Here is a 22,642-nt window from a genome sequence, read left to right on the forward strand (position 1 = left end):
ATCTCAAGAACATGATTTTGCTTAGATCTCAATGAAATTCACTTACAGAGCACCCCAATATCAAATTCTTAAATTATCCCCTAATTGAAATATTATTGCTGTCTTCAGTTTCAGACTCTCCAAAAGCAAATAATAGAATGCACACTTAGTTTACACAGTTTGCTTTTGTGTCTGTGTTAATCCCTTTTTCTGCTATAGGCTTTAGACCACTTTGAGGAGTATGGTGGGGGATTCTGTTCTGTTGTCTGTGTGCCCTCACATCTCACCTGCTGTGTCTGCTGTAGGGGGGTCCTTACCTCTGAATGGTAAGTGTGATAATAAATAAATAAAGTAAATAAAATACTGTGAGCGTTTGACCCCCAATATGCCGACCATGAAATGCCAGGGTGTGATTTTAGGAGTTTTCAGTATATCAGGTCTAATGGAGAGCTGCCCCAGATGGAACCAAGTGCAGTGTCCCCAGTGCTGGAAGGAAGCTAAGCACAGGTGAGTGAGGCTGGAAGCAGGTTTGTTTAAGATGTGTGGGACACTTGGGCTGCTCTCAGGACCTGAGCTATTTGTAGCTGCTCACTCAAGGGTGGCCAGAGTTCTAGGACAGGAGGAGTTGTGAGTAGAGGGGAAGGGCAGAAAAGGATCAGGAGTAGAAACATTGAAAAACTTAAAGTGAGAGCTAGGAGTACACTCAGTAATTAGTAGTCAGTAATCCAGTAGTAAAAAAATTCACCTCTTACCTAAGATATCTCAAGAAGAATTAAAAAAAAAATGGACTGACAAAATTATTTTGTCTAATATTTACCTTTAAGCTGGACTGTTTGTTTGAAAACAGGATTTTTGTGTGCAGTCTTTGATTTCCACTTTCCATAAGAAATGAAATATTTCTCTATGAAGAGAAGGATAAAATATGGGAATGAATTCAGAATAAACACCTCTGAAAAAATTCAATTGCCTTGAAATGAAAATGTTGAGATTTTATATGTGGGAAAAAAAAAAAAATCCAAAGGGAAATAAGCAGTCTGAAAATTTACCACAATCTAGTCAAAACTATTGCTTTTACTTAGAAATTTTTCTTGACATGAAAATATTAGTTTACTTGTCTGCTGCCTTGGATTTTTTTGTTCAAGATACTGCATTTCTTCTGGCTTTAAAATGCATCTTTACAAATATTCTTTTAAAACCACTTCTTACCTTGTTTCTACTACTCAGCAGAGAATAGGAGCTGAAGGTAACAAAGCCAAATTAATGCAACTGGCCAGTATTAAGTACCTGTATTAGAAGGATGCTTCTGTCTTCCTTGAGGAACTATAAACCAGATACTACTGTGCCATATACAGCTTGTTATAAACATGCAAATAATTGATCAGTTTTTGTTTAAAGAGTGCTTCTTATCCCAGACAAATCCTGTAAAGTCTTCACCTTAATTTGTCATTAAAAATGCAACTTCACTGTTGTTACCTTTTGCTGTAAATGAATTAAAATAGATACAGAGGGGGTAGTGGTAGGTAAAGCACAGGTTTGATACAATCAGAAGTGCAGTTTTGCACTGGTATTGCTGGTGTTTTTCAGTCATACAGTGAGCACTTGCTGATCTGGGAATGTACCAAGCCTTTCAGATGCAAATGTGACTGTAAATGTATGAATTTATGTTGATGTGTAGATTAAACTGAAAAGGAACTGGGAGGAGGCAGGAGGAGGAAGCAAAGCCAGGTCTTCGATGTGAATCCAGCTGAAGGATTAAGTCCCTCAGTCTTATCCTTAAAGCCCTCTAAAACTAGCAGAGGTGTGAGTACAAACAATGCCCAGCTTTATTCTGGTTGCCTCACAGACCACAGCTGACCCATGACTGCATGTTCCCTCTGCTGTAGTGGTGCTGCAATAAGGTGAGTTGAGATTATTCTCCCAGTGGAAGTTCACCTGCTGCCTGGAATGAGCTCAGCACTCTGAGCTCTGGTACAGGATCAGACCCTGAAAAAGGCCAAGAGGGCTACAATATCCAATATATCCTTTCCTTGTGTTGGTGACTGCAGCTATAGAGCTTCAGGTGCATCAATCAGAACACCATCACTTCTCAGAGCATTTAATATCATTTAATGCTAAAGATGGCTTAACTTAAATTCCTAGTGGTGATCTTGGCTATGAATCCACCCTCCAGGAATTCCTACCACTGTCAGGATCTGCTCCATCTGCACTAGGAAGTGATCCCTGTGCCTTGTTTTGCCCTGGCTGCTCCTGTCTGTGACCCGTTGAGTGAGGCTGTTGGCTGTGCCTGAGCTAACAGACCCCAGCTGATCTGAGCTGGACTAGCAGAGACATTGCTCTCAATACAAAAGCTGCTCTGCAGTCATGTGAGCAGACCAGCAAGTCTCTGGAAATGTGGAATGGGTGGGGAGCAGCAGCAAGGCAGTGAGGAGGAGCTTGGGCAGACAGGGAAGGGTAATTGGTTTCATGGAACAGTGTAAGTTCCACATTACTTTTCTAATGCAACAGATTTTTCTCTGAACAAAAATGGAAAATGTGATGTCAGATTTGATATGTAAAGTATTTTTCAGTGAAGCTTTCACTACAAGGTATTTTAAAACAATTTTTTTCCCTATTAAAATTTTTGAATCCCAAAAAAAATACTGGATGTTTCTGGGGAAACTCTAATGCCAGTTCTTGTGATGCATAAAAATATCCATATGAGGATCTGAACCTGGAAATAGATTGAAACCAGCGTTGTTTCTTAGGTATTTACATTTGTACAGTGCCAGTCGTGGTGGAATTCTTGGCTGCAAAATACAAACTCTAGAATTTACTGGGGAGTTCAGATTTGGCATTGTGATGGAGTTTGATCCTTGTTCCAGTACGGCCAGTTTAAATATCATATCAAATGGATAAATGACATGTAAAGAAGGGTTCTGTATACAGAATTTGAGTGGAAATTTACAGAGCTGAGACTGGCTCAGTTGGTCAGAGCATGGTGCTGATATGCTGACCCCCAGGGGCTGGGGGGTTGATTCCTGAATGGGCCATTCACTTGAGAGTGGCTTAAGAATTCCTGTGGGTCACTTTCAAATTAATATTCTGTGATTAGAGACAGTAACTAGTGGAATGTCAAGTATTTTATTCTCTGGTTGAGATGAGAAAGTCCTCTCAAGCACAGAAATTGAACTAAAACACCTGGAATATTTTTGGCATGTTAAGTCAGATATAATTGTTACTAAAATAAGCAAGTGCAAATTGTTTGCAGCAATGAAAAGAACTACTCTGTTGGGCAGGAAGTGGCATTTAGTCTTGCTTGTTATTATGATGGAAATATTTGATATTCCTGGTGACTATGAAGATTAAACCAGAGATTTATGTTAATGCAAAGGATTAAAAGAATTTTAATAACACTTATAAAGATGCAAATGTTCGCCTGCATTTTATCTTTTCACAGATGAACGTGCCATAAGGGAAATATTGAAGGGAGAGAACACATCCTCGCTGCAAATTGCAACATCTGGTTTAATACTGCTCTCACATGGTCATTAAGTATTAGTTGTTTTCACCAGTGTGTTTATGAACAGTGTAAGTGTGATTAGACTTTTTCTCCCTAACTAATTTAAGAATATCAGGAAACAGTGATCAATATCCACCTTCAAACACATAGGGCCTGTGTATGGCATCATGCCTTGCAATTTTCAACAAACTTAGATATTATTCAGTGTATTTTTTCTTGCTATTCTATCAATTTCAGACTTATTTTCTGATCAGTAAAGAACTTGAAATACTGGCTGTGCTTTTTTGCCAGCTGTGTTTCCCTCACACTGTCCCCACAGGCAAACACAGGCCACACCAGCCTGGAAAATTCTGTGCTTTATTTGGGGGCCCTGACATATTATACATATATATACATACATTTAATATGGAGAAATTATAGAAAAAAGTATGATTTGAAAAAGGAGGCAATTAAGGTGAAGGTGTAAACATCTGTTTATATTCTGGTTTGGGTTTTTCCCTGCTCTTCAACCAATTGTTTGCTAACAGGTAAGTATATATAAACAGATGCCACCTGGATTTGTCACACAATTCAACTGATATGAACGTGGAAATATCCAGGCTCTCGAATTAATATAAATCTTCAAAAGGTTTTGAGTAGTTGAACATCAAGTAATCCATATAGTAAAAGTCATAGCTTTGTTGTCGTTGAGAAGGAGAAAGCTGTGCAAAATACTGTTGTGTAATTTTAGTGGTAGTTCTTTCTTCATTGGAGTGACGATCTTTAAACTTGGGGAAAGTTAAATTTTGTGGAGCTCCTATTAAGTGCAAGAAAAAGTTTGCATCTTCTTCCATACTTTCAAATTTCCCAACGAAGTCATAGTCTATTAAACACGGGCTGCAAAGCCTATTGACGTGATCCCAGTGTATATCCATACCCACTGGCCTGTGCACATCCAGGAGATATTGAATGAACTCTTTAAACTTGACTCCAGAGCCTGTCCTTAATGCTTCTTTGGTGGCATTGACCCGGTATCTGGAGATGATGGCTTTCCCAAACACCGGGTGGTAGTAGTTGTTTGGATGTTCAAACTTGTCCCGGAACGCAGATACCAGCTTTTCAAAAGGCTCACGAATGAACAGCATCTTTGTGTAAGTGTTGAGCCTGTGATAAATTCCCTTGTGGTCAAACCCATCCAGCCGTTTCAGGTAGTTCCCGTAGTGCACGGTGTTGTGCTGGATGTCCTTGGTGGAGGAGGCCAGCCCGTTCAGCACCATCAGCACCCGCTTCCAGTTAGAGCAGCCGGCTTTTGGTACTTCACAGTATAAAACTCTGTACTTGTCTTCTACAAATATTCTAGACACATGATAAGGAGTGATTATTCTTCTGTTATTACTCTTGTATTTTGAACAAGTTTCCCTCATAATCCGCTTCCTTTCTCCCTGGATCTGATAGAGACTTTTCCACTTGCTGTTGTTTCTATCCTCGTATTTAAGTGTGGGCAGGTTGAGAATGGAGCTGTTCATGGAGATCAGAATTGGGCTCTTTTTAATTATAAACCTCCTCCTGCGTTTATGGAGCTTGATGGAATTAATTTCTTCACCTTTCTGTTGATCTTTCATAGCAAACATGACGGTGCTCTGCCTTCTGTCGATGCTTTGAAGCTTGGTGGGCACACTTTCAGATGGCTCTAATGAATTGCTCTGCTTAACTGTGGCTGCTCTGTCTGCTGTATTATTTCTTAATCTTCTGTCCTGGTTATTGCTGGAGACACAGTCCTGCTGAGGAAAAACAGATTAAAGATATTAGGAAATGAGATATTGTCACTATTTACAGTTTGCACCACTTCCTGTGGATCTTTTGTAACTTTTAGAACTGTCCAACAAACCGTGTTGTCACAAGGCCTCAGCACTGCACTGTGGTACGGGCTCTCCTCTTGCAACCTCGTTCTGTGCTTGTGTGAAACTCAAAGGCAGAGATGAACCTGATCTAAATTTCCAGTAAATTCTAGTTCCTATTTGGATTTAACTGTATTACTGTATTTTAGGTGGTGTACCCAACCTTGACAGATACTTTTGTCTTAGATTTTGTTGAAATTTCTACAAAAAGATATCTGAGTATTTTGAGGACTTGTTTAATTATTCCAGACTGCCCCTGTTGTCACACAAACAGAAGGGTTTGTTTGTGTGTTTGTTTGTTTGTTTGTGTTGTGTGTTTCCCACCACCACCACCCCAAGTCAGTAATTTATCTTTGCAGTGAGGACAGTTTGGCACAGAGTGAAGCCCAGCAGGGAAGGGAGAGGGGTTTGTAGAGTTTGTAGGGTGGAGTGAGAAGTGTGGGCAGGGGGAAACAGGAAGGATGGCAGTGAAAACACCGAGGTTTGGCACATGAGAAGTGGATTTGGTGAGAGCAGCATGAAGGGAACCCCAAAGGGAGGCTTGAGGCAGGGAGCAGAGCAATTGAGATGAGAAGCAGCAAAAGGTGGGAATGAAGCTGTGGCTGGGATTAGGTCAGCAAAAACTAAGTAAAGCAGGTCTATGGGCAAAGCTTTCTGGGACTTGTCCTTTTCCATTGGGACATCTCCCTGTTTAAAATTTTATATTTAAATTTTTGATTTTCAGTGTTTCCCCAGTAGTATTTAAAACTGGCTTAAAAATAATACACTGTGTGAATTTTAAGGTGTACAATTGGGGATTAGAAGGTAACAGATTAAATCTTATAAATTTTACACGTCTTTGTTTTCTGAAAAAAACAATGCAATAGGTGACAAACTTGTTCTGTCGTGGAGGTTATATCTTGTCACATTCTTGTTAAAGGGTCAGAGAATAAAAAAAGTCTCAGAAGAGTGATTCAGAATTCACTACAAAAAACATTGGTGACAAACAAAAAAATCAAACTGTACTTTGTAGGTGACTTGCTTATACTGATAATTACTATACAAAATTTGATGACAACAGATCACAATTAAACACAAGTTTTAGGACACTTGCTGAATTTAGATTGGATACTCTAGTAGTGAAGGTGGTGTGTGGACTGGGAAACCAACTGATAATTTGTTATGCAAAACACCATTCTGTTGTTAGGAGTGATTGTTGTACTCTTATCTTCAGAGGTTGTTTCTGTAGTCAGAAGCGTGTTTGTAAATACCAGATGTATTTCTAAATATTACCCTTCACAAGCCTGGTTGTAATTCAATCCTATTTACTCATGACATGGCTGATATTTAAAGGTTATCAAATTCAGGCTTCCTAGAATTCTGGACCTTTAATGACGCTGCTGATGACCCTGGAGCTGTTGGGAAACTTGAGTGTAACCCTTGATGCAGAAGGTCTGGCTGGGGCTGCAGAGGAGCTGTCAATCCCTCTCAGCGATGTGAGCAGGTGATGGCATCTGGGAACAGCTGGAGCTGCTCCTTCCCACGCTTCTCTCCTGTCCTTTAACTGCGGGCTAAAAACAGCCGCTAGATGGAGGAATTTCACCAGGATTTTTCTTTAGCCGGTTTTTAAGTACCTCTCAAATAATTCATTTGATCAGTGCGATTTCATACAGAGTATTAATATATGCAAAGTTTACAGTATCTTTTAGCAATATCCAGTCTAGGAAAAAACTCATAAAACTGAAGTTGCATAGCTTATCAAATTCCTATTTTAAAAGGAAAATTTGCATTTTCATGGCTAAGCTTTTGATGCATTTTTCCTTTTCAGTGCTTCATCTCCGGTGTAGTGGCCTTATCTGAGTCATCTCTATGTGTACTCCATACTCAGAATATGGGTACAATATTCTTTATGTACTTCTGAAAACTTACTTTTTTTGGTTGCTGGAATCCCATGTTATATTTTATCCCTAAACAAAGAAAGAAAGTAAAGTAATTATTTAGAAATACAAAACATTATTTTCTTTTCTTCTAGACTGATAGACCAAGTGTTAATGCAATGACTAATAGAACAATGGTGAATCATAATTAATGTATATTTCATAGTGACAATAATCCTTGAAAGACCTCTTTATGTATAGATGTCATAAAAATTGTGAAATGGAGTGAAAGACTCTATGACTTTCACCCTTTTACAGATGGGGAAACTGCGATGAACACAAGTGGAACAAAAGTGATTGCTTAACCTCAGTTAAAAGGCCAGTAGCAGACCAAGAATCATCTGAAGGTTGTGATTCCAGGTTAGAGATCTAAAAAAAAGCAAAAAGCTGTCCTTTGTGTATTTACCCAAAACTATATGACCTCTACCCTTTTTACTTTAGATAGGACTGTGCTTAATCACAGTAGCAGCTTGCAGGGTGTTCTCTGCTGTAAAGGCAACACACAGTGGTAACTGAGGTCATAGTCACACACTTTTGGAGAGGCAAATAATACAGAATCCTATTTTCTCTAATCTTCTGACTTCTACAGTGATATTTACCTGAAAATAGAATAAGAAAGGTGTGAAAATCCTAGATGGCAGCTTTGGCTGATGTATAGGGGTTCTTTCATGTCCATAACCTTTGTTAGGTATAACTTAATAGTGCAGGAATGGATAATGGAAACACTACTGAATTATGACATTTGTTTGGGGCTTTTCTACTGCTAGAACTGTTGTTATCACCGTCAATGTTGCTTGAATAACTCAGTTTAATAAGTCTGCATGATGAATCCACAGCCTTTTGGACAAGAACAATTACAGCTAAAGGTCTTGCACAGCATTAAGTGAAAGCTCAGTCCCATCAGGTTGATTTTCACAGTACCAAGAAAGCTCTCAGAAACACCTTGCATGATAGTTCACATTGTGACTTACTGCAGTTAAGGCAGCAAGTCCAGCTTAGATGATGAGTCATGCTTTATTTTTGAAATCAGATCTGCAAACTGATAAATATTCACAGCAGAGTCTAAATAAAATTGCTCTGGTTATTTCTATGCTCCAAGAGCTCCTCTTTTGGCTTATGTTTGAGCTTTAACTCTACTTCTGCAGATTGCTAGCAATGAACTCAAGGTTGTGTGGAATATTGTGATTCTGTGCCTATTAAGAGTAAAAAGCATATTATTTCTACTTCATCAGAAATGAGTTCTAGACACCTTACAGAAGGAGTCTTAAGCCTTCTCCTAAATGCTTCTCAAAAATGTTTTGCTACAAATTAGTCAGGAGGTATCTACTAAAGAGAAATAGAGCTTGTCTGTAGCATTTCTGTGTGGTTTCTGGAGACCTGAGGCTGATTCTTCTGCACCTTTAGGCTTTAGGAGATGTTCCTGAGCTGGTGTCCAGTTCCTGATGTGATCAGTTAAAGAACCACATTTATTCTACTGCTGTGTAACGTGTTACAGATCAAGGCAGGGCAGGAACCTGCTGTCCAAAAATCCCAGCAAAACCTGAGCACCAGAACTCTGAAACAACTGATACCAAAGCATGGGTGATATGTTAATATCACAAAAATGTTGTATTTGTCAATAGATGTAACTGCTTTTTCTTTTTTGCTAACCCTAAGGGAGTAATTTTAAGCTATTTGAGCTGCTTGGCCTTTGCTCTAAGGCATCATTAATACAGGTACTTGGAATAGTTACTGAACTCATGAGATGGGGAAGATGTGTTCCCTTTCCAAAAATATTTTGATCTTTTTACAGTTGAAAACTTAAATAGGTGAGGAAAGACTTTTGGTCACTTATCAAAAAACTGAGGAAGTACTTCAGATGGAATCAGTTATAAATTCTGGAGCATTTGTTGTCTCCAAATTATAATGTAACTTAGGACTGGTTTTCTTCAGTTATGGTCATTTGTTCTGACTTAAAGCAATCTTTGGTACCTTGTAGCAAACACACATACTTTGTGTAATTACCTCTTAAACTTGGTGCCACAATTAATAATTATTAATAAAATCCCACAAAAGTGCAAAGAGCAGGTATGAGACCTAACTCTTTCGTGGTTAATTATGATTATGTATTTGTAGTAGTGTTTCATAAAGATCATTTATTTGAGAGATTAATATTTTGTGCTGATATGCTTTGCTTTGAAAAATGAAAAATAAATGCTAGGAGGAGAGGAGTAACCATTTTAAAAGATGGTTTTTTGTTTACTGGCTTTAAGAGGTAATCAGAACAATAATTCCTGCTTAATATAAATGTTTGGTGAAGCTTTTGCCAATCTTTTTGATGTTTTCTGAATTTCTGACATCTAAATTTGGCTTCTGTCTCTCATGACACAGTCTGTCACTTAAGATTTAAATCTACATGATAAAAACCTCTTAAGTGCAGTGATGTCAGAAGTTATATTGCACAGATCTAATATACTAATCAAAATCTAAATTTATTGTTATGCTACACCTTTACTATCCCTATTTTTTACCAGATCTTTGATGTGTTATTGCCAAAAGGACAATATTTTTGGTCATAAATAAACCACTGGTGTCTGGTACACGCAGTTGAAGGCAGGGATCAATAACTCCAAGGTGCCAGACGTGATGATGACCAACATCTCACTGGTGCCCAAACACAGAGGGAATAGCAGAGACAGACTCATTCTCTCAATTACAGATTGTTTATGTTGGTTTTCATGGTGTTCTTTTCCACTTGTGAGACCATGATTTTCCAGGCTTCAGCCTGGCCTGTGTTTTATCCAGTCCTACCACACAGTGAAACCCACTATGAGCTATTCTTCCTTTATTTTCTTTTCCAAATGCTACTAGTAACTCAATAAAATGGCCTTCATCTTCCTTATGTAATACTGTATAGTTTTACCATTCTGCCTTCTCCTCTGTCTCTGCTTCAAGACCTAATTTTGGTTTGCCTCTGGTGTTTTGCTCTGTTTTGATACTCAACTACAGCTGAAGTATTTTTTAATAAAAATGATAACTTCAAGTCTTCATCTGCAACTCATCCCTTAAAGGGCTTCTGTGCACAGAGTGCTCTTGTTTGCTTCATCCAAACAGATTTGTGAAATTTGCTCTGTTATGGCATTTCAGGAACATCTGTGTCAAGTGTCCTATCCACATATACCCCAGTCTCTTTTCTCAGAGACAACAATGTGTACTTAATTGCAGAATGGTTAATAGAATAGTACTTGGAATCCTGATAAGCATGAAAAAAATTTAGCTGGAAGAGAATTTTCACAAAAATAGAGGTCAGAAAATGAATATAGTGAGGTTTTTTTGTTGATTTTTTTATTTTTAAAATTTAAACTTAGCTCATACAGTATAAAAGACCTGCACATATCTGATCCTAACTTACTCTGATGACCATTTGTTTGTATATTTGAATTAAATTACTCAGTAAAGGAATTTAGTTAAAGATTTCTACCACAGTAAATTATTTGGTTTTACATCTATATGTAAATAGATGTAGTATACACAGCTGGAATAATTTTGAAACATATAAACCTCTAAAATAAAAGCATTTTCTACAAAAATTAAGGCCTAATTAGACCAGACCTTTTATGTGTGTCTGTTTTAACTCTGTCCTAGAAATCCTTTTTCTAACATAAACTTATAGCTTGATTTGGAAAAATGCCTTCAACAGCTGCATCTGAGCTGCACACAGTATCTCATTTTAATACAAATGGAATCAATGAGGCCAAGCAAAGAAGGCTTAACAAAGCAGTAGCACATCTTAAATTGTACATCAGGAAAGAAGGAAACCTGTGCAGTGAATCTACATCATCTGATCCCTTTGGGTCCCCAGTGAAGCTGCAAGGGTGTGGTGTGGGAAGTGGGAGTGCCTGGGTTAAATGATCCATGTCCAGCCCTTGCCAGACAGGCTTGGTGGTTCCTCTGCACTGGGGAAATGATGGAATGCTCCTGTGGCTGTTTCCCAGTCTCTAAATTAGCCCTTTGGAGCCCTAAATAGTTAACCATGGCTCTTTGAGTAAAGAGTTCATTTTTCCCCCCTGTTTTGGAAGATATAAGAAGTTTGCCGAGCTGCTGAGGGTTGGGGTTTTTAAGTCTCTTTGAGCTTTCTTTCATGTGTGAGTTCCTTTGTAACTCAGGTAACACATTTGTCCTGAATTCTCAGCTTTTTGTATAATCCTACCATTGTCAAGCATACAATTTCTAATAGTTTAAAAGCAATCTATTTGAAGAATTTTGAACTCTGACTGATGGCTTATTCTTAAGCAGTTGTTGTAGTGAAGTAGGAGACTTCCCAAAAAGAGATCCTCATTTTCCCCTCTCCTGTTCTAGTATAACACACCATTACTTTCCATTGTTCTTGTGCTTTTCTGTCCAAGTCAGTTTCAGAGATGCAGACATTGGATCTGAGTGAAACTGTGGCTGTCATTTCTAAAGCAGGCAAATCTGGGCTCCCTCCATCCCACAGCAGCATGCAGTGCAGCCTCGTGCTGCTGCATTTGTGTCAGGGGTACTTAGGATGGGAGCAGCTTGTGTGCACTTCAGTTGATTAAAACACGATTACTCTGGCTTTTTGTAACTGAAATGACTTTCCATCTTGATGAAGCAAGGGAGTCTCTGGACAGAAGTACTGTATGCAGGGAAAGCAATGCAATTCTGAAGGGCATAGCCTGGAAATAATTAAAAACATTCAGTTCATCCATCAGTTTGAAGAAGAAAAAATTACAAATTGGGGAGCCAGAGCAGAGATCAGTACACACATTAAGTGACTTTTAATATTTGCCTCTTGAGGACTTTCATACTGTCAAAGAAGTTTGTATTCCCAGTTGATTTGTGGTGCTGATCTCGTATGCTGGAACCAGCAAATCTGCACAGAGCTGTTCTGAAGCAGTCACAGCTGCTGCCATGGTGTCACTGCTTCCCTCCTGATCCCTCATGAACTCCCTCACAGATAAGGTGTTGTGTCCCTCTTGACAGATTATTTTAGGCCACCCTTGCAAATTTTTTTTATTCATCTGTGGAAATCAGCCTGGCTGGGGCACAGGGCCAGTCAGATTTCACCCCTGGTGAGCCAAGCCTCCATTTTAAACCCTGGGGGACATTTGTTAAGTCAGGGCAAACCTGAGTCCTTCTCCCAAGATCCCTTGAAGTTGATATGTGAATTAACCCAAGTTCTGGTCCCCTGTTGGTTAGTTTTGTTCCTTTTATAGTCATGCTTGCCAAATGTTCTTCCCTTAAGGTTATATATTGTTGCAACCTCCTTTGTTCTCATCTTTGCTTGGTCACCCTCACTGAGCTCCCCCAGGTTATAGTTGGTAGGCTTTTGGGCATCGTTCCTATTTTCTTTAATTCTTTATTGAAGTGTTCTTTTCCTGGTGCCAGCCATTGCTCCCACTCCTATTTATTTTTGCCATCCTCTGCCCTGAAGTCAGGGGACCAAAAGGTTTGTCACAGCCACCCTCACTGTGACATTCATCAAGGTGAAAGCAGGACAGAAGCAGAAACAGAAACGGTAGCATTTGAATGGAATAAATTCCTTTTGAATCAAAACCCAAATAAAGTGTTGCTTTGTCATTCTGCTAAGTCCCACTACCTAAACAGCTGACATAGTAGCTGAGTATTGTCTGGATCTGTGGTGTTAACTTTTGTCCAGAAAATTATAAATTCACATTCAGAGTTTGCAATGGGGCTGTTAACTGTCCTCTGCTCTGCTGTGGAGGTTGGAAGTTGACTGAGGAAAAGATTCTTTTGTTAACTGGGATTTGGAAACCCTGATACTTCTTTGACTTGTAACATACTAATAGAACAGGTATATGAACTCTGAGAAAAACACATATTATTGTGTTTTTTTCAGAATGATTTTATATTTTAATATAAACTGAATCCATCATCTTGACAAAATAATGATGCAAATTAGGCTTGCTCTGTTTCCATGATACCCAATAAAGGGGCATGGCACATTTATATTGGGGGCTTAATCAAAGGAATAGGAGGAGCTGTTTGTGAATTTATTATGAGAAAGGTACAACTACTTGTTTACTTTGTCTTCATTGCTATCTGGCCATACTAATTAGAACTTGCTATTTTCTGACTTAATTTATATTCAATAAGAATTCTATAAAGAAAACAGAAAAGTCAAGTCTGTGTTATTGCATTCCCCATTCCTTCTTTGGACCTATCCCTGGGAATACTGTTAATTAACATCATTAGCTTTCAGGCACTGTCAGCAGTTACTTGCAATTTCTACTTAATATCTTTCAGTTATTCTTCATTCTCATATTTCATATTTGCATATTGCCTTAGTAGCATGACTTTGGCAAGGACATTACACTTTTCCAGATTTATTAAAAAGTAAAAGCTAAAGTTTAAAATCTAGCACTGCATTTATATTTAGTAGCCTGTAGAACTATTCAGGAAACCAGAGGAATTTCAATGAATTTCAAGCAAGCACTTCATGTAATTTGACTTCATGTAGCTGGTTAGAATAGCTCACCCAGAACCCAGAAATGTTTCAAGACAGTGTGCAGGTCAGACACGAAAGCTTCACTGGTCCTTCTTTTGGAGGGGAGACAAAGTAATACAGGTGGAATTTTGGGCTGCTTTCATGTCACTCTGCAGAGATGTTTCTTTGGGAAAGAAAGTGCAAATGGAAAGAGAGAAGGCTGCAGGCAAAATTGAAAAAGTAGATCTACACAGACATGCCTCTGAGTGCTGAAGTTCACTGCTTTGATAGATTGACTGTAGATCAAATAGCACAGATGTGTATCCAAATGTTGCATATTATTATGTTACAATCAATTAACTGGAACTGATAGAGTTTCCCTTTCTTCTGTTCTCACAGTTGATTATTGACAAGTCTGCTTAGTACAAGACATCAATATGGAACTTAAAAAAAAAAAAAGGTTAACACCTGCAACAGCTACAAAACTTGGTGCAGAAAGGGTGATAATTGGACAGACTTTGATTCATGCCCTGTGAGAAAGAAACAGTTCTTGGGAAGCTCAGAGTATGTATGAGAATGGGGTCTTGAGTTGACTTTCTTATCAGTAAGACTGAGGGAGAAAGAGTTCTCCTCAAAAACTAAGTGCTGATTGTTCCAGGATCCAGGTGACATTGGGTGGTACCTAGGACTTGACCTGAGGTGCAACCCAGGTAGGAGGAGTCAAAGTGCTAGTATTGAGTTTTAGTAAGCTTGATACTTTTTAAGTGTATGGGGAAGCCATTTAAAGATGTTCCAAAACTTTCGAAATTCACAATTTCTCCATCAGTAAAGCGGCAATTTGAAGTTCATTTTTTCTCCTTGGCCATGCAAAGTTCAATGGAAATTGGTAGTGGAACACCTGGAAAGTCTAAAATGGACATGCCTCACTGAGGACACTTAATACTTCATGTGGTGTGTGCCTGAGAGGTTCAGGAGCTTACAGCAGGACATAAGGCTTGATCTTAACCAAGCTTTGTATCACGTGAACACTGAAAGACAATTTAACAGCAGTGGGATTTGGAGGACATTTGCTCTGTTAGCTTCAGCTCACAACTCTTCCCACTAGAAGCTGGATATCCCAGACTCTGATCCATTTGCAGCTTGGTACTGGCACTGGAGGGAAGCTTTTGGTGCCTCTCTCCCTGTGCACTTCCCAGCACAGCTCTTGTCTCCATTCTACCCCCACTTGACTGAACACCTCAGAGTAAAGGAGCACAGGGAGCTGCTGCTACAGGAGATAGTTTCCATCTACCCACATGGCTCATCTCTTCACTCTCCAGGTCCCTGCTTCTGCCAGGTCACTGCACTTCCTTCCCCTCTGCACCACACTGGACTTGGGATCTGGCAGAGAAGTAAAGGAGATGCTGCAGCAGTGGTGTGGCAGTGCACCTCAGGAATGTGGGGGGAGAAAAACAGCCTTCTGTGGGGGTTGGTGACTGCTCTGTTCATCTGCACACCTGGCTGAGATACACTGCTCTTCTAGAGTGGTCACAGCTGCTCAGGCAGGGAGAACAGACAGATGTTCTCCATTTGGTCACTCTTTCCTTGGGATGCAGGAGGTAAAGGGCTCTGGTGCAGTTGCCTCTCTCTGTCAGTCTGAGCTATCAGTGGTACCTGAAGTGAGAACCCATGTGCCAATTTATGGGCACATCTGCATTATTCATTCACACATGAATATTAGCTGTTTTTTTAGTACCATTTAGTACCATTTTAGAGTAGAATGCTGCATCAGCCCAATGAGGGGTTATTTGAATTGAGAGATGGGTTGTTTGCATATACCCTTGTCAGCCCAAATTTGGGATACTGTTACTCTGACAATTGAATCATCTGATTTTGTAAGTCAGTGCATACAAACAGTGAGTAGCCAACTGATTGCTGAATATAGTTAGCTAGGAATGAAACTTTTATTTAGCTGATGAAAGTGTGTGTGAATGTGTCTGATTTCACTGATAGCTTTTCTATGACAATTGTTCTGAGCATTTCAATGTAAGCATGGTTCACTCAGTACCTTGCATTCAGTTCTATATGATCCATTCTCTGTGTTATGCATTGGCTGAAGGCTCTCTGACACAACCTGCCCCTCTGTTTCAGCCTTCAGGGGCAGAGCTGTTCCTGGCAGTGAGGCACTGGGTTGTGAGTTTACACAGTAAAACTCAACATAATCACTTGTTTGGCTGCCTCAGCTCTGGTGCTGCTCAAACCCCAGGACTGTAGAAAAGTGAGCCACTACAGGCCTTTACTGACCTGGCTGTTTGTTCCACCTGAGATGCAACTCTTTTACTTCAGACTTCTTTTTGCATGGACTTCTTTTCGAGCTACTTTCTATCTGGTGTTTTCGTTGAGGATGCATACAGGTTGCACTCTATGTGTAAACATTAGAAAATCACATTTGGTGATCTTTTTGTGGTCTTAGAATTGATCCATTGGGCAAAAAAAGAAAAAAAGACAGTTTTTACTCAAATGACTGAGTTCCCTAAGTTTTATTACTTATTATTCAAAAATAAAATATTTAAATCTTTGAACTCCACTATCTGAACACTTGCTACTCTGAGAATTGGAAGCATGGCTTTAAAACTCCCTTTCTTGCAGTATTAGAGCAGCCTCATCTAAAGAAATAGTTATCTATGATTGTATACACTGTCTTTTCAAACATGAAAATTTGGCATTTACTTTAGTGGGTACTGGATCAGCTCCTTCATGAGCAAGCAGCAACACATGATAGATTTTTACAAGTGGTGCTAAACTGCTCTGCTAATCTCTTTACTTGATGCTGCCTCTTCTCACTGTGCTCTAAAACCAGTTGAAAACTACTATGGGCTTGCAAAAAACAAGTTCCTTCCTGTTAAATTTTATTTAAGAAGAAAAAAATATTAGATAAAATTGTCAGTGACTTTTTTTTACTTCTGCAAGAACTATAATACGAGAAAATAAGTATGTGTTAAAAAATCCACAGAGTAAAGTTTTGGTCTCATTTTTAATTTCTTTGTGTCTCTGACTCAAATAAAACTAAAACTATAAGGAACAGGAATGGAAAAGAGCACCACTACTTCACACACTCTCACTTTTTTCCAGTCTTCTCTCTTTGCATAAAAAGGGACAGCATTTACAAAATTGTCATAAATCTCTGTAGGCAAAGATTTAATTATCCAAAAAGTGAAGATGTCAAAAACATAAGGACAAAGAAATACAGATTTTTTGCATCATTCTTTAGAATGCATTTAAATGTCTGTCTCTGTTTCATCATGCAAATCCAGCTTTGTTGCTTTTTACCCCTTTTTGATTTTCTTTTTCATCTGAAGGCAAAAAAGGCCTTCTGGCAGGAATTGGGTTTATGCTTTTCATGCAATCTCAGATTCTCTTTTCAAAGATGCTCTAAACTTTCTTTGTGGAGCTGAAATGAACTAAAACTTGCAGAGGCACATCACATGCCATTTCAGATAGCTTTTCTATACTTTTTGCTATTCAGAACATAAAGATTCCACTTACTTTGAGAAAAATGCATAGCAGCATGGCCTCAAATCCCTTCCCATAACTTCTTGTGCATTTGGTTTGCTTGCACAATAATGAAGTTCTTCAGGGCATATTCCTCAGAGATTCTCTCAAGCCAATTTTACCCAGAGGAACTTGAGAAATATACATTTTCACCTGTATGCTTGGTATGAGGTGCAGGGCTGGTAATCTTATGAGAATATGTTATGTTAATAAAATGAAATAATTAAAATTATAGTAAGCTTGATCTGGTCTCAATCTCGTACCTCTTAAACAGAGCTATGGGTTCAAGTTTTACTTGTAAACAAATGAGATTCCAGCCTCTTACTTGACATAATTTTCCTTTTTTTTTTCCCCATTAAGGAAGGTGGAAATTGCCAATCTGTGGACAGCAAGTGCTGGAAGAAGCAATGTGAGTGATTTCCTCGGTGGCTGTCAGACACTTCAGGCCAGGCTTTCAAACTACATTTGTAATAAAAGAAATACACTGTGGCAAAGATAGGCAGTGTGGTCCTTAGCAAGCTTGTCTCTTGCTGGTGTGCTGAAGCCAGCTGCCAGCCTAGTGCTGCTGGATTAGCTTGGGAGCTTGCTGGAAGACTGAATGATTCATTGCAGGCTTTATTTTTACAGAGAAGCTGTAATATCCTAAAAGTTTAGATACAGAGCCTCTGGTATGAAGTCTGAATATATTTTTGCAACACTGCATGCTCAAGAGGTCTTTTCTGTAGTGCCTAATTTTGTATTTTATAATGGTGTGTTTTAATAAAAACCCATTTTGTCAAATCACAAGTCAGCAGATATTGTGTTGAAGGGAATTAATGGAAGAAAAATTCTGAAGTAATCTACTGTTAGTAAATGGCTGTGTATGGGTCAGGCAATTTCAGAGGTTGTTACTGTGCTCATTTTGGCTGGGATAGAATCAATTTTCTCCGAGGTAGCTACTGTGGGGCTGCATTTTGCATTTGTGCTGGAATCAGTGTGGAAATACAGGGATGTTTTTGTTAGTGCTGGGCAGGGCTTACACAGAGTCAGGGCCTTTGCTGTGATGGAGGAGGGGGTGCACAGGAATTGGGGAGGGGACACAGCTGGCCCCAGGTGACCCAGATATTCCATAGTGAGTGGCATTCCATTGTGCTCAGCATGTGTAGCTGTGGGAACAGGAGGGAGAGGAGGATGATGGACTGATGGCATTTGCCTGCCCAAGCAAACTCTAACACCTGATGGGGCCCTGCTGAACTTTGGGCTGCCCATGGGAAGCAGGGAATGAAATCCTTGCTTTGCTCTGCTTTGCTTGTGTGCATGGCCTTGCCTTTGCCTGTGTCTTGGGTGAAGGCAGTTTAAGAGCTAGACACTCTGCAATGAGCTGCCTTCCCTTATAGTTTCAACTGATCCCTTCCCAGCAATAAGGAGAAATGAAATGCAAATATCTGTATTTGATATTTTGTGTTTGTATTTTGCCCTGTGGCTCAGGCACACACATCACCACAACTGTCCTGGAGCATTCTAGGGCTAACAAACACCCCTGGAAAAAACCAACAGAGACCCAAAAGGGAAGACTTCACCAGGCTTCCTCAGCTCTGTGCTGAGAGCACAAGAGGCAGGAAAAGCCCAAGAGGCAGGAAAAGCCCAAGAGGCAGGAAAAGCCAAATGAATCTGCCTGAGTCCAAGTCAATGAGGCCAGAGAGGACCTGCTCAAGAGACCCCCAACTTTTTAAAGGTCCCCAGCAACCCCTGACCCCATTTCCAGCCATGGCATTGGGCTTTGAAGACACAGTAATGATTTTGGGCACAGATAGGTGTGGAATACATGAACTTTTTTTGTTACCCCTCACAGCCTGTTAAACTGGCTTTATCTCAACCATGATTTTTCTCACTTCTACCCTTTGGATTCTCTCCCAGCCCTGTGGGAGGGGGGGGCAGGGAAGCGAGTGAGTGGCTGTGATGTTTAATTACTGGCTGAGGTTAAAGTTATGGCACTTAATTAATGTAGACAATATCACTTTGTGTTTTGCTGATTATATTTTAAGTGGGCTTAATTTTCAAGAGTTTGCAGCATGGGAGGTTTCAGAGCCCATGGAACATAAAGTTATGAGCTTGGCAGGCTTGGCTTGTTCTGGGGGCTTGGGTTAGTCACTGGCTGTGTGTCTCCTTGGCTATAAAATAGGCTGTGCCCTCAGAGGAGTGCAGTGCCTGTAAGCTGATTAAGCAAGAACAGGAGTGGTTAGTACCCTGCAAGCATCCTAAGGGTGCTCTCCTTAACTTAAAAAATTGCTGAGAATTAAATTGCTGATCACAAGTGCTACTTTTGAAAAAAGTTACTTTTTTTTTTACCTAACTTCTGCCCAAAAGGTTTTCCTGTCTTGTTTTGTGTCACCTTACTTGTCTTGGAATGTTTTCCAAGTTCTGCTTGTGTTTCTATGTTAACATTGATGGACATGCTGCTGACACAAACATTTTCCCAATGCCCTTACTGTGCATGCTCCTTTGACAGGATAGATCTTCAAATATCATTTTCCAATTGTTTGGTCTCACATTCTGTATGACCTATAGTGCCACAGTGGAATAACTGATGTAGATAATAGAAATGTTCCTTGAGAAACTTAGATTTGTGTATGTGAACCACTTCAATGACTTTTAGTGCAGGGCTTGTAAGTTTTATTTGGTTTTGTAGAGTGTTTCAGATGTGGATAGGATATGTGACTGTTATATAGAGGTAGCTTTACTGTTTTTATTTTTTTAATACTACTTTCTGGTCAAAATCTCAAAATCTGCATAACCAACCCTCTGTAAAATGTTTTAATTATTTTAAAATATGATTTCACCTTTGTCAGCAAAATAATGCAAAGAAATCCCTGCCTGTTACATTAAGTTTACAGAGATCTAAAACCAACTGTGGTATCTTTGCTCAAACCATCTGAGTCCTCCAAAAGGAATGAGTCTGTTTTACTGCTTTGCACAAATTCTCCCTTGTTCTCAGGGTTCTCTTTCTTCTCTGTCAACACCCCCAAGGCATCACAGTAGCCAAAATGAATGTATGCAAACATCTTAAGAGAAGTGCCTATTAGGATTTCTAATGTTTTGAATGTTTTTTTTCTGCCTTCCTTTAACTGTATGTGGCTTTGTTTAAGGAGTAAACTTACAAATAATTAGAAATTCAGATAGGGATTTCTTGTGCCTTAAATCTACACAGGGACTGAGGAACCCTGATTCACTTTTTATTGAATTAGACAATTATTGAATACTAAAATAAAGTAATATAAAAATGCTAGTTCAGGTGATGAATACTGTTTGTTTCCACTGTATTTAATTATATTTATCTGTATTTAATGTCTCCTTTAATCAAATAAACATCCATATATTCATGACATGTAAAATGCTACTACTAGTTCAAAACTATTAAATAAGGACTTCATCCTTCTATACAGCACCTTTATTGAAATTGAGAGACATAATAACAAACATATTTTATCCTACACTTTTATAAGAATACTGCTGATTTCATTCCAAGGAAATGTTATGTTAAATTCACTAAAAGTCTCTTTAGTGTTTTAGACAGCAAGTTACAGCACTAAGAACTCAAATCTTGTTAAATACAATTTAATAAGAAAAAGCAGAAAATGGTTTAGTAGATTTTCAGTGTCCACATTCAGAGGTAAAGCACAATTCTGGCAAAAAAACTACATGGAAATAATAATGTTTTTCTTCTTCTTTTCTATATCAGAATCTGTTTTGTTTAATATACATGACTTGAGATTTCATATTTTTTAAAAAAGTATTCTTCCAGACCCTCATGCAGTTCCTAGCTGGGTTCTGCACTGAAAGCTGGGGCAGACAGGTTTTCTGTGGCTCAGTCAGCTCGTGCAGCACCCTTCTCTCACTGAGCTGCAGTGAACACACCAAGCTGCACGGACATGAAGATGTCAGGCTCGTAGCCCTTGTGCTCATGGGCCATTAGCTTTCCATTGATCTTTACAAGAATCGTTTTGGCTGGAAACATCCTTTGCAATCACCCAGTCCAACCATTAACCCAGCACCCCCCAGCCACTCCTTAACTCCGTGGCTTTTAAATACCTCCTGTAACTTTGCAAGCCTATAACTCTTTTAAAAAGCGTGTCACCAGATAGATATTGAAAGGAAAATCCTGATCATGGCTCTACAAAACCAATAAAACTGCCTTTATGAGCTTTTATGAAATTTTTTATTGCTCAGAGGGTCTCAGTTTCAGCAGGCAGTGAACCACATTTAGAAAGTAAAACCTGTTTCTCAGAGGCATCTCTAGCGTTGCCTCTGCGCTTACAGCACTCCAGTGCTGTGAACATATCTATTTTCTTGTCTAAATTTCTGCACAGTAAAGTCAAAATACAAAATGTTTAACATATGTACCTCTTCTTAGAGTTGCTAGCAAGTAAAGAGGTCAGTGATGGCTCCTGGAAAGGGAACAAGTTTTTTGTTTTCAGTACTACAGTAGCTAAGACAGAAAACATTAATTTTCATTAATCACTTTGCTATAAATCTCAGTTTAATATCCATTTCAGATGTTCTAGATAAATCCTTAACCTTTCAGTTGTTCCTTTATGTAGTCCTGTATCACTGATGAATCTTGGCAGTGACAAATGGCACTGTTAGACCCTGCAACTACTTCTATTCATGTTCTTCCTCTGTGTCTTTAGAGGGAGGAGAAAGGAACAGGCCAGGGAAGACAGTTTGAATACTGATGCTCAAAAATGGCATCTTTCTTTTCCTCACCTTCCTCAAACTCTGAGCCTGACTGCAAAGAACAGAAGTTGCCCTCTTTAAAAAAAAGATAATAAAAAAAATCAGTATGTTGAATGATAGAAACCCTTTGCTTGTCTTGGTTAGATGTCAATTAGTCATTCACAGCTCTGATCCTCTCAGTGGGTAAATGGGAAGGTTGCTTGATTTCCTCTGAAATTTTTACAAAATTCTCAGGATGTTTAATAACAAACTTTTACTTGTCAAGTTTAGAACATTAAGGCAGAATAAGTTACTTGAAAAATTTTAAAGCAACATCCAAAGTATGGTGCTTTACAAACTTAAACTGAGCAAACTCAAACTTAGCCATCTTGAATGTATCCATGCACAACAAGGCACTCACTAAGGCATTGACTGGAATTTCTAGTCTGGTTTATAATATATTCTGAGAAGGAGCAGTTAGGAAAAGAAAGAGAGAAAGAAAGAGACAGAAAGGAGAGGAGTAGAAACATCACCATTCATGGATGCAATGACAAAGTTTGACTGGTGCAATTTCAGTGTCCAGTTGTTGAAGTGGGGGTGAAAGTGGCCAAAGTCTTGATCCATTGGGGGTGGGGGAAGCCCATGAAACACAAAATTCCCTGAGTTAACACAGGTTCAGGTGTGGGTGCAGGGCCAGGTA

At 39.1% G+C, this 22,642-nt stretch overlaps 1 protein-coding gene and 1 long non-coding RNA gene across 4 annotated transcripts in view; one reads left to right on the top strand and one right to left on the bottom strand.

Moving 5' to 3' along the window:
• The first annotated feature begins 1,784 nt into the window (after window positions 1–1,784).
• Window positions 1,785–9,341, top strand: LOC111934699 (uncharacterized). Its single transcript, XR_015275454.1, has 2 exons — window positions 1,785–1,877; window positions 3,416–9,341. It is a non-coding gene; the product is annotated as an uncharacterized LOC111934699 (long non-coding RNA).
• The window catches only part of CHST8 (carbohydrate sulfotransferase 8), a 176,943-nt gene continuing 158,122 nt past the window's right edge, over window positions 3,822–22,642 (bottom strand). For 2 of the 3 annotated variants that reach the window (XM_086847799.1, XM_086847800.1), the window contains 2 exons: window positions 7,264–7,301; window positions 3,822–5,238 (listed from right to left, as the gene is read on the bottom strand). In XM_086847799.1, the coding sequence (XP_086703925.1) occupies window positions 4,087–5,238; window positions 7,264–7,301 (1,190 nt within the window). In that variant the 3' untranslated portion in view covers window positions 3,822–4,086. The remainder of the gene's footprint in view (window positions 5,239–7,263; window positions 7,302–22,642) is intronic. The other variant, XM_086847801.1, reaches the window with a different exon arrangement.

Source organism: Cyanistes caeruleus, chromosome 12, assembly GCF_971803275.1.
Source record: "Cyanistes caeruleus chromosome 12, bCyaCae1.hap1.1, whole genome shotgun sequence".
Taxonomy (NCBI): Eukaryota; Metazoa; Chordata; class Aves; order Passeriformes; family Paridae; genus Cyanistes; species Cyanistes caeruleus.